The 13118-nt window shown below is 36.5% G+C and overlaps 1 protein-coding gene across 1 annotated transcript in view; it reads left to right on the plus strand.

The window, feature by feature from the left end:
- The window catches only part of LOC128647368 (neuronal acetylcholine receptor subunit alpha-7-like), a 509652-nt gene that overhangs the window by 474108 nt on the left and 22426 nt on the right, over positions 1–13118 (plus strand). Inside the window, exon 9 of the mRNA XM_053700153.1 lies at positions 3985–4094. Within this exon, the coding sequence (XP_053556128.1) occupies positions 3985–4094 (110 nt within the window). The remainder of the gene's footprint in view (positions 1–3984; positions 4095–13118) is intronic.

Consider the following 13118-nt stretch of genomic DNA (forward strand, 5'->3'; position numbering starts at 1 on the left):
ATTCTCCTATACAATAGTCATCTTCCTCCTGGGTCCTATCGCTACTATCCTAATAGGTTTTTGTTATCACTCCACTTGACGCCGTGATAACTACCTGCCAGGATTGGTTTGATAGTGAAATATCTGAAAGGATCCTAACACAGAGCTCTGTAGTCTCGTTACTCATTCTAGCACAAATCGTTATTACTCTCATTCATTCATATTTACTTTCAACTTGTAATACGGGCGGAATTTAACTTGCAAGCCGACGGCCTCAAAAACCTGATATCCCTTGCAGGCAAATAATAGCACTCCACTCATAATCTAGCCTATAATGAATAATAAAGGTAGTCAGAAATAATTGAATTAATAAACTTGTCAATACAAGCCAGGTACTATGTTAAATTATTATTATTATTTCAGTATGATACCTAGTAGACTGCTAAACTGAAAACAAGTGCAGATGAACACCCTTTTGGTCATTTGCTTCTTTATTAAATTTTAAGGCTGTTGAAAATGTGTTTGGAAAAGAGTTCTATATGCAAAGATCTTCATTAGGTGTTAATTTAGCCATAAACAAAAGACTATGGGGCATTTTTATCAAGCTCCGTATGAGCGCCATAACTTGTCCTCCTGCTCTGAGGCGGTGAACAGAAATCAACCCAATCCTATATGATCGGGTTGATTGACACCCCCTGCTAGCGGCATTGCACGAGCAGTTCACAAGAACTGCTGGTGCAATGATAAATCCATAGAAAACTGTGTGTATGTTTTTTAAGGGATTTAAACAGGGGAATTATTGGTAAAGTGGGCATGTGTGTTGGGTTATGGATGTAGCTTATTTTTTTTATTAGTGTAATTTTTTTTCTATGGGGTAAATTTATTAAGCAGCAAATGCTGCATTCTACGCCCATCGGAAACGTGCGTTAAGAAGCAGCGGTCGTAAGATCACTGCTCCTTAACTTCTCCACCACCTTTTAGGTGGCGGACTGAAATCATCCCAATCCGATACAATTTGGATGTTTGACACCCTATGCTAGCGGCATTGCACAAGCATTTCACTAGAAATGCTTGTGCAATGATAAATGCCGACAGTGTATGCTGTCAGCATTTAGCGAGGTGAAGTGGACATGATTTGCTACAGCGAATCATGTCCGCTCGACCAATGTTAAATCTACCCTGTTTAGTGATGTTGAATCCTAATGTCATACAAAATAGCAGTGGGTAATTTCAGTGTGTTTTGCCCATGCGCAAAACCATTCAAAAACTTCTTTGACTACTCAGTAATAAGCCAAAAAGTGTGGAGTGAGTTTTATAAAGTCCTTTTTTTCCTACTGAATCTATTAAGTGAAAAATTAGTCATTAAGCACTGAGAATTTAGATTATGATTAGTAAAACAGGACTGGTACATTTTAAGTTTAGTTTAGGGCCATTTTCATTGAAACAATACTGATATTAATTGTTGCCAATAATAAATAATGAACACAACTCATTCACAAACATTAATATGAAGATACTTATCAAGGGGTAGATTGGGATCAAACATTTTTCACCTTGTAAAAATAAACACATTTTTTGTTTGTTGTTTTTTTTTAACAAGGCACAACAAAACAAATATAAATGCAGCAAATAGGTAATATGAGTAAACTTCCCTTTTAAGCCACTGCCAGCCTCGGTTTCTCCGGTCACTGTATTCCATGAAGAATTTATTTTGACGGTGCTTGCTTTAACAGGTAGACGTCAGTAAAACACCTTTCCAATGTACCTCGAAAAAAGCACAATTGATGGTGCAATAACGTTTGGCACAAAACTTAGCTTCAAAAGGAATGTACTCACTGGAAAACTTCAGTAGATACAAAAAAGTTTATTGAAGACTCTCGACAAACAAATCTTCCACTTTGCTTTAATAAAAATCTTGACGTGTTTCAACGGATCAACCGCCTACTTCAAGAGCAATCATAATTGTAGAAAAGAGCTATGTCAATTCCAAATCTATCTATTCTTAGCTGTGACGTCAACAAAATGCAAAAATAAAAACTTAGATTTTTTTTCTTTTAACCCCTAGATGCCTTGGCATATTCCATGCCATCCTAAAAGTGATGGGTTTAACGCCTTTAGGACGACATGGAACATCCTAACTTTTGTGGTATCCTGCTCCCTTCCTTGTAAATACTGCAGTGGATCTAACTGGGGGACCTGCCTAGCAACACAGGCAGTCCCCATGAGCCAATCAGCACCTTTTGGAGTTATGTGATCGCAGTGACAATCATGTGACATCCTGTCTGCATCCTGAAGGGGTTAAATAATCCAAACACTTCTGAACATTAGTTGTTTAGTTTTTTTGTGTGTTTTTAATTTGCAAAGCTTGTAGTGGTTGCCAGTCTGAATTAAAACTATCTCATATATGATTCCTTCAAGAAAATCACACTGCAATGTAAATTTTAGCATGTTTTAAAAGATAAAACTATATTATATCTATTAAGCTGCATAATATTGATTAAAAACGTATAATGTAACTTGTAACTTTTAAATGTTTCACCATATCTCTTTATAGATCTATCTGTGGGAGCTTCTTGTAGAGAATTTTCAGTCTATTTTATGAATTGATAACTACTGTACATGTAGAAACAAGCTAGTTTAATTTATAAATAGCTATGGCCTAGATTACAAGTGGAGCACTATTAATAACGCAGGGGACACTATCAATATCACAGGGCCATGCAATCTGGTATTACAAGTCGATGGTAAAACAGAATTACCAGAGAATGTTTAGCATGGCCAACATCTCTTTAGCGTGTCCTATACTTTTAATTGATAGTGCAGTCGCACTAAACATCATTCAAATTAAGTGTTGCACTTATGTGTTCAATGTGTATATATATATATATATATATATATATATATATATATATATATACAGTATATAAATATTACAAAATCAGCTCAATAACCAATATGAAAATATATCGGAGACACCCTGGATAACCTTGCAATATTAATGTATACTTGGGTGCCTGGAGACAGATTTATAATAATGAAAAATAATTAAAGAAAAAAAAGTGTGTCCTAGCTGGCACATGTTATAAATGTGTACCATAAAAATAAAAAAAATGGTCTTAGAGATAGGGCAGTGTCTGGAACAACAAAACACTCAAGATAAGTGCATATACTAAAAATCTATTTATTATTATAAAAAAAGCACACTTTTTTCTTTTTTTCTTAATTATTTTTCGTATATTTGCGTATATATATATATATATATATATATATATACACAGTATATATATATATATATATGTATATATGTGTTTATATGTATGTACACATATACATACACACATATATATATATATATACACCTTTGAGCCCTTTCCTGTCAAACACCTTGACATATACCATATCCCTTTAAAATAAATAGATTTTTTGATATAGAAATACTTCAAACAGCCTTGTTCTTCACTTAGTAAAAAAATGTTATACACAAATATAGACAGACAGACAGATAGATAGATAGATAGATAGATAGATAGATAGATAGATAGAGTGGAGCAGTATTTAACAATTCAAAATAAAATTTTCTTCTAAGTGAAGAACATTGCTATTTGAAGTATTTCGTAATGCATTTCATCTTTAGCGCAGTTGGCCTAGCTCACTTTTGAGTTAGCACGCGAGTGAAAGACAGAAGAGGGTTTGTAAGCGTGCTCCATAGAAGTCTATAGGGAAAGATGGTTAATGCTGATGCGCTATCTGACCTCCAGATGTTAGCGCACCTGAGTCTTTTGCTTGAGTGCAACTTTTAATATGAGCACAAGATAATGAGCACTATTGCTTTAACTTGAGCAGTGATGGTGCTCAATAGCACTAATATTTTTGAGCTCCACTTGTAATCTAGAACAATTTATTTTGACGTAATATAAAACTTATCACGTTTGTTTAAACAGCATAACAAAATAATCTCTCTCTCTCTCTCTCTCTCTCTCTCTCTCTCTCTCTCTCTTTTTGCAGCTCAGTATTTTGCAAGCATCATGGTAATAGTCGGCCTGTCTGTAGTGGTTACCGTGCTTGTTTTGCAGTTTCACCATCATGATCCTCAAGCAGGAAAAATGCCAAAATGGGTGAGTGTTGTCATCAGTACATAATACATAACATAGGAGGGCAATCGTAATCCTTTAGAAATGTCTAAATTATTTTCTATAACATTTACCATTAAAGTTTATGGGGATTTTTGTGGATAACTTATTTGATCATCTTTTGTAAAAGACTGTGATTAACCCCATAATCATAACAGATATATTTGATACTAAAGGGACAAAAAAGTAAAAAAAAAAACACATAAACCACACTCTATAATAAAGAAAAGAACAGCTTATTTGTTTTTCTGTAACCAGCTTCATAGCATTTTATTTATTTCCAGATCCCAGATAAGCTGTCACATAAATAGAATAAGCTTTATCCTTCCTTGCTCTCCTGCTGAGGCAGCCTATGTTTTGCTGCAGGGCCCCAGAATGGGTCAGATTTTATTGTAAACAAGTCATAGGCCACTTAAACAGCCAGAAAGTTTTTTTATACAGGTGGCAGGGGGCCGTTATGTATACTTTTTATTTATTTATTTTATCAACTTACCCAAGTAATATATATTTTATGATCGGGCTACACAAAAAATAATAAAGCACAATTAAATTAATATGTTTTTTTACCGTCCCTTTAGCATTTTTTTTAATGTATTCTAGTAATTTAACAAAAGGGAAGACTAATTAAAGGGAAACCCAAAAATTTTTCTTTCATGATTCAGATTTTTCTTCGTTCTCTATCTATCTATTGGGTACTTATTATTAAAATAAAATAATATGATTAAAGTCAAATCCATAGCAGTAATGTACTTTTGTGTGAGGTGAACATGACATGATTGGTGGATATGCACAGTAGACCAGTAGTACATTCCCAATCCAAAACTGAGTTTACCTATGTTTTTAGCTCTCTTTGCAGAGGATAAACACATAGGTAAAGGCCATAGTGCAATAAAAATTAATATAAGGCAACAGTGCATTTTCTTACTACAGCCTATTGTCCATTTCAGATTTCATAGTAAATAGCCTAAAGACGCATAATGTCTCTGGCCATAGAATCAGACTCTTTTATCACTTCTTTTATCACAGACTGCAGGAAATGTGTTTAGCAAACCTTACCATATCTTTATGTATGTGTTAATATGTGTATATACACACATGAACACATAAATATATTTGTATAGAAGCATATACATATATATATATATATATATATATATATATATATACATTTTGCTGCCATTGTTGCACAACTTACCCCCTTCAGTGTGCGAGGTTCTCATGCTGTGTCTCACAGCATGAGAACGAGGCTCCCATAGGAGCCTATGGAAGCGAGCTCTCGTTCACATTGCTGACATCTTGTAATACTAGCGCATATTAGCGTTCGTTGGTAATATACAGTGGAGTGCAAATATCGCTTTCACTAAAGCAATATTTAGCGCTCCACTTGTAATCTGTCCCATAGGGTTTACGATTTATCAATGTCTGGTGGACATAATACGCTGTAGCGTAACATGTCCGCCAGACTTCGCTGAATGCCGACAGCATACTCCAATTGGCCGCTAGCAGGGGGTATCGAGTTAAGGAGCAGTGGTCTTAAGACCGCTGCTTCTTAACTCGTTTCCGCCGAGTCTGAAGGCTTGCGCGGAAACAGGGGTATTTGGCCCAATTCGGGCCATGATAAATCGGCCCCAAAGTGTTTAATGTAATTGCTTCACGTGTGCCAAACTTAGCAACAGGACAAGAAATGCCCCCAAACCCTAGGTAGGATTAAACACTGCCAGAAAAGACTTGAAAGTATTTACAGTATACATGAGTCATTATTCTTTGTCATTTATAGAAAGAATTCTGAATTTGTAAGATGGGACAAAAGACATATGGGACATTCTGTTCTTATGGAACATAAAGCAGGTAGCAGCATATGCTTCAACCCAAGTAACCTAAGCACATCTCATAAGTTCCTAGATGAGGCTTGCAAAAAATGGATATGTGAGCAGACAGCTAACGACCCTAGGATGATTGATACATGTTTATGTGAAAGAGAAAATTCAGTTGTTGTATGTTCTTTGTATCTGTCACTGTTTGAGGGTATTTTAGCTATATCTTCAGTAATGAGCTTGGTATAACCGTAGCCTGATAAAAGTGACCTACTTTATGATCCCAGTTGTGCCACAAAGAGGTCAGAAACATTGAATATATTTGTTAGTAATATGCACTAATTATATATTCAAAAATCAGGTTTGCAAATAAGTCAAGCAGGATAAAGAGAGGAATTATAAGTAAGCATTCTGCAATCATCCAGCCGTGTTAGCATAACCCTTTGTTCACAGATAAGCTGTGTACTTATTTAAATTTCACTACTTACTGCTCCTGCAAAATACTCAGCACTTAATATTTGATTGATTCTATAGAATACAGACTTGTCAAAAACTCTGAATTCTGACATCATACCAGGTTTGTATAATAAGATACGTCTTTAGTCTAAAGTAGAGTGTAAACTTTGAGAAAAACAAATAGTACCAATGCATTTATCCGACTGACTGTATATATACATACATACATATATTATTTAAATCATTTTCTAGTTTCCAATTAAAGAATAAATTCACATATACCTGTTTATTCTCAATTTATAATAAAACTATTTAACAGCAACATTTTAAAAGAATTATCAATGTTTAGACTATGGGGTCACTTTATCAATGCATCAACCTGACCGCTCGCTGTATATCGCTGATGCGAATCTCCATTCAATGTCCTTATTTATCACAAAAACTGTCAAACTCATGCGTGTCAAGTATGATGCGAAGAGCATCGTACTGTTGATAAATATGAAGCATCAATGGAGTGGATTCCACTATTTATCAAGTAATCTACACAGAATTGTGTATGATCCACATCACATGTCCATCAAGTGACTTGTGTTTTCATAAAATTTTTTCTCTGTACACCATTTTACTTACAACATTTCTTTCTTGTCCATGAATAAGAACAGTTCTTTAATGTAATATTTAGTTGGTTAACTTGTTGTGTCTCTCAAATAGCTATTTTTATTCAGGTACAAACAATAAATCTTACATAAATTTAATTTTGTTTGTATATATATATATATATATATATATATATATGTATGTATATATATATATATATATATATATATATATATATTATTATTATTATTATTTTTGCTTGAATGAGTATTGCAAATGTAAAGACATAAATCGTGTTCATTGTTAATGACTGTATGAGAGCACAAACCGCATATAACCAAACCTTTCTGTTTTGGTAGACATGCCCTTTTTAGTCTAGTAACAACCCTTTGATTGCTATGGCATTTGCATGTTCAAAGGTAGCGGATTGAAAATCAGGTTCGCTGCGTCAATCGAAACACAAGCGTACTAGTTGATTGTTTCATACATTTTAATTTGGTCGAATAAGAGTCATTTGTAAAGTCGGATTACCAGTAGTACGCTCAAATAATGTGAGTTTCGATTTGCATCAAACTAATATTGCTGGAGTGTATGCTACAGCGAACTGGCCTACATTTTACTATTTTGATGCATTGTTAACTTTGGCGCATCCATTTTGCACGTAATTTAACGCAGAATTAAAACATATTCATAGTTGAACCTTTTGATAAATTGACCCCATTGTCTTAACATGTTTTCGCCTAGATTTAGAGTTTTGCGGCCAAAGGGGTGCGTTAGCTACGCATGCTTTTTTTCCCCCGCACCTTTTAAATACGGCTGGTATTTAGAGTTCACAGAATGGCTGGGTTTTCAGTGCGTTAGGCTCCAAAAAGGGAGCGTAGAGCATAATTTAACGCCACTGCAACTCTAGATACCAGCGGTGCTTACGGACGCGGCCAGCTTCAAAAACGTGCTTGTGCACGATATCCCCATAGAAAACAATGGGGCAGTTTGAGCTGAAAAAAAACCTAACACCTGCAAAAAAGCAGCGTTCAGCTCTTAACGCAGCCCCATTGTTTTCTATGGGGAAACACTTCCTAAGTCTGCACCTAACACTCTAACATGTACCCCGAGTCTAAAGACCCCTAACCTTACACTTATTAACCCCTAATCTGCTGCCCCCGCTATCGCTGACATCTGCATTACACTTTTAACCCCTAATCTGCCGCTGAGTAAACCGCCGCTACCTACATTATAGTTATGTACCCCTAATCTGCTGCCCCTAACACCGCCGACCCCTATATTATATTTATTAACCCCTAATCTGCCCCCCACAACGTCGCCACCAGCTACCTACAATAATTAACCCCTAATCTGCCGATCGGAGCTCACCGCTACTATAATAAATGTATTAACCCCTAAAGCTAAGTCTAACCCTAACACTAACACCCCCCTAAGTTCAATATAATATTTATCTAACAAAATAAATTAACTCTTATTAAATAAATTATTCCTATTTAAATCTAAATACTTACCTGTAAAATAAACCCTAATATAGCTACAATATAAATTATAATTATATTGTAGCTATTTTAGGATTAATATTTATTTTACAGGCAACTTTGTATTTATTTTAACCAGCTACAATAGCTATTAAATAGTTAATAACTATTTAATAGCTACCTAGTTATAATAATTACAAAATTACCTGTAAAATAAATCCTAACCTAAGTTACAATTAAACCTAACACTACATTATCAATAAATAAATTAAATAAACTACCTACAATTATCTACAATTAAACCTAACACTACACTATCAATAAATAAATTAAATACAATTCCTACAAATAAATACAATTAAATAAACTAACTAAAGTACAAAAAATAAAAAAGAACTAAGTTACAAAAAATAAAAAAATATTTACAAACATTAGAAAAAAATTAAAAAAATTTTAAACTAATTACACCTACTCTAAGCCCCCTAATAAAATAACAAAGACCCCCCAAATAAAAAAATGCCCTACCCTATTCTAAATTACAAAAGTTCAAAGCTCTTTTACCTTACCAGCCCTTAAAAGGGCTCTTTGCGGGGCATGCCCCAAAGAATTCAGCTCTTTTGCCTGTAAAAAAAAAATACAATACCCCCCCCCAACATTACAACCCACCACCCACATACCCCTAATCTAACCCAAACCCCCCTTAAATAAACCTAACACTAAGCCCCTGAAGATCTTCCTACCTTGTCTTCACCATGCCAGGTATCATCGATCAGGGGGCTAGACATCCATCATCCGGCTGAAGTCTTCTATCAAGCGACAGCTGAAGAAGTCCCGAAGAGGCTCCAAAGTCTTCATCCTATCCGGGAAGAAGAGTAGATCCGGACCGGCAACCATCTTCTTCCAAGCGGCATATTCTATCTTCATCCGATGAGGACTGGCTCCATCTTGAAGATCTCCACCGCGGACCCATCTTCTTCTTCCGACGACTTCCCGACGAATGACGGTTCCTTTAAGGGACGTCATCCAAGATGGCGTCCCTCGAATTCCGATTGGCTGATAGGATTCTATCAGCCAATCGGAATTAAGGTAGGAAAATTCTGATTGGCTGATGGAATCAGCCAATCAGAATCAAGTTCAATCCGATTGGCTGATTCAATCAGCCAATCAGATTGAGCTCGCATTCTATTGGCTGTTCCGATCAGCCAATAGAATGCGAGCTCAATCTGATTGGCTGATCGGATCAGCCAATCGGATTGAACTTGATTCTGATTGGCTGATTCCATCAGCCAATCAGAATTTTCCTACCTTAATTCCGATTGGCTGATAGAATCCTATCAGCCAATCGGAATTCGAGGGACGCCATCTTGGATGACGTCCCTTAAAAGAACCGTCATTCGTCGGGAAGTCGTCGGAAGAAGAAGATGGGTCCGCGGTGGAGGTCTTCAAGATGGAGCCGGTCCTCATCGGATGAAGATAGAAGATGCCGCTTGGAAGAAGATGGTTGCCGGTCCGGATCTACTCTTCTTCCCGGATAGGATGAAGACTTTGGAGCCTCTTCGGGACTTCTTCAGCCGTCGCTTGATAGAAGACTTCAACCGGATGATGGATGTCTAGCCCCCGCTTGGGCTTGGATGAAGATTTCAGAGCCTGGAACGATTGGTGATACCTGGCATGGTGAAGACAAGATAGGAAGATCTTCAGGGGCTTAGTGTTAGGTTTATTTAAGGGGGGTTTGGGTTAGATTAGGGGTATGTGGGTGGTGGGTTGTAATGTTGGGGGGGTATTGTATGTTTTTTTTTACAGGCAAAAGAGCTGAATTCTTTGGGGCATGCCCCGCAAAGGGCCCTTTTAAGGGCTGGTAAGGTAAAAGAGCTTTGAACTTTTGTAATTTAGAATAGGGTAGGGCATTTTTTTATTTTGGGGGTCTTTGTTATTTTATTAGGGGGCTTAGAGTAGGTGTAATTAGTTTAAAATTGTTGTAATTTTTTTCTAATGTTTGTAAATATTTTTTTATTTTTTGTAACTTAGTTCTTTTTTATTTTTTGTACTTTAGTTAGTTTATTTAATTGTATTTATTTGTAGGAATTGTATTTAATTTATTTATTGATAGTGTAGTGTTAGGTTTAATTGTAACTTAGGTTAGGATTTATTTTACAGGTAATTTTGTAATTATTTTAACTAGGTAACTATTAAATAGTTATTAACTATTTAATAGCTATTGTACCTGGTTAAAATAAATACAAAGTTGCCTGTAAAATAAATATAAATCCTAAAATAGCTACAATATAATTATAATTTATATTGTAGCTATATTAGGGTTTATTTTACAGGTAAGTATTTAGCTTTAAATAGGAATAATTTATTTAATAAGAGTTAATTTATTTCGTTAGAATAAAATTATATTTAATTTAGGGGGGTGTTAGGGTTAGGGTTAGAATTAGCTTTAGGGGTTAAAAAATTTATTAGAGTAGCGGTGAGCTCCGATCGGCAGATTAGGGTTTAATACTTGAAGTTAGGTGTCGGCGATGTTAGGGAGGGCAGATTAGGGGTTAATACTATTTATTATAGGGTTATTGAGGAGGGAGTGAGGCGGATTAGGGGTTAATAATTTTATTATAGTAGCGGTGCGGTCCGCTCGGCAGATTAGGGGTTAATAAGTGTAGGTAGGTGGAGGCGACGGTGAGGGGGGCAGATTAGGGGTTAATAAATATAATATAGGGGTCGGCGGTGTTAGGGGCAGCAGATTAGGGGTACATAAGGATAACGTAGGTGGTGGCGCTTTGCGGTCGGCAGATTAGGGGTTAATTATTGTAGGTAGCTGGCGGCGACGTTGTGGGGGGCAGGTTAGGGGTTAATAAATATAATATAGGGGTCGGCGGTGTTAGGGGCAGCAGATTAGGGGTACTTAAGGATAACGTAGGTGGCGGTCGGCAGATTAGGGGTTAAAAAAATTTAATAGAGTGGCGGCGATGTGGGGGGACCTCGGTTTAGGGGTACATAGGTAGTTTATGGGTGTTAGTGTACTTTAGAGCACAGTAGTTAAGAGCTTTATGAACCGGCGTTAGCCCAGAAAGCTCTTAACTACTGACTTTTTTCTGCGGCTGGAGTTTTGTCGTTAGAGTTCTAACTCTCACTCCAACCAAGACTCTAAATACCGGCGTTAGAAAGATCCCATTGAAAAGATAGGATACGCAATTGACGTAAGGGGATCTGCGGTATGGAAAATTTGCGGCTGGAAAGTGAGCGTTAGACCCTTAAATGACTGACTCTAAATACCGGCGGTAGCCCAAAACCAGCGTTAGGAGCCTCTAACGCTGGTTTTGACAGCTACCGCCCAACTCTAAATCTAGCCGTTTGTTTTTTACTGTGCTACATAACTAAGATCTATTGGTACAATGAGGGAAATGTTTTTTTTTACTACATGAAACTCAAAGTGTGAAGAGATTTGCTAATTTAAACATACATTATTAATGTAGTAACACATAATTTGAAAATATTTATCTTACTGTAAAGTGGTTTCTTATGTTTTTGATTATAGCCCAAGGTATCATGTCTTTTCTTTCGTAAGATATGGAGAGTCTATGTCATTCAATTACTAGTGGGGAATATCACTCCTGGCCAGCAGGAGGAGACAAAGAGCACCACAGCAAAGCTGTTAAGTGTCACTCCTCTATCCATAATCCCCAATCATTATCGTTGCCTTTGTCAATGGAGGAGGTGAAGTTTTGTGTCTGAAGAATTGAATTCCTTTCTTGCGTACATTTCCCTGCAAGCAAGGATTTGGGTTTAGCTGAGTCCACGTTAATCTCTTCAGTAGAGTAGTGGTGGCTTTTAAGTATTAGGAAGATGTGAGATGGTCCTTACTTTGTTTCCTGACATATTGCTGCCCTAGTTATAGAACGCCAGAGTTGGTTACTCTGTTCTTTCTTTTTTTCTACAGGTCTATGTAAGGAGTATGAGTCCTTTCACGCCTTGTAAGCTGTCTCCCTGCCGGACATGTAGACTGCAGGTAAGTGCTTTTGTCTTCTAGGTACTGGGGACTTGCACTTAAGAAGATTTTAAACAAAAGAAGGGCTGCAGATTTTATATGGGACAAACAAATCCTTTTTATAGGATTTTATTAAGCAGGATGCAGGCACTTTTGATGTGATATGGAGACTATGGGGTTAATCTTTTCTCTGAGTGTGGAAAGAATAACTGCTAATGCTTATGACTTATTTGTGGCTCGCATACTTTAATCTTTATTCAGATTTAATTTGGAGAATTTATGGTCTGTGTGGGGCTACAATCTTGATGCTTCTGATTCTGATACGATCAGAAGGAGCGGGTTTGCACTATGACAGCCTTTAGAAACGCACACTTTTATTTTTGCTGCTCAGTTTCTTGTAGGCTGGTTATGTGATTTCGGCATCTTCCGTTTTCAACCTCAGAGCAGAGTGGCGCCTTCTTGTTCGAGCATCTCCGGTGATCACTCGATCAGCAGGAGAGTCCCTTGTCATTTGCCAGTGTCCAATTTATTCCGGAGGTCAGGTAGGCACCTCAGCATGTAACTGAGGTGTAGAGGTACTTAGTTTGTTTTTTGGTATCACACAATTCTGCTAAATAGCGTGTATTACTCTGAGGGAAGTCTACTTAAAGTGACAGTAGCCTTAATTTATAAG

The sequence above is a fragment of the Bombina bombina genome, chromosome 2 (genome assembly GCF_027579735.1).
Source record: "Bombina bombina isolate aBomBom1 chromosome 2, aBomBom1.pri, whole genome shotgun sequence".
Taxonomy (NCBI): Eukaryota; Metazoa; Chordata; class Amphibia; order Anura; family Bombinatoridae; genus Bombina; species Bombina bombina.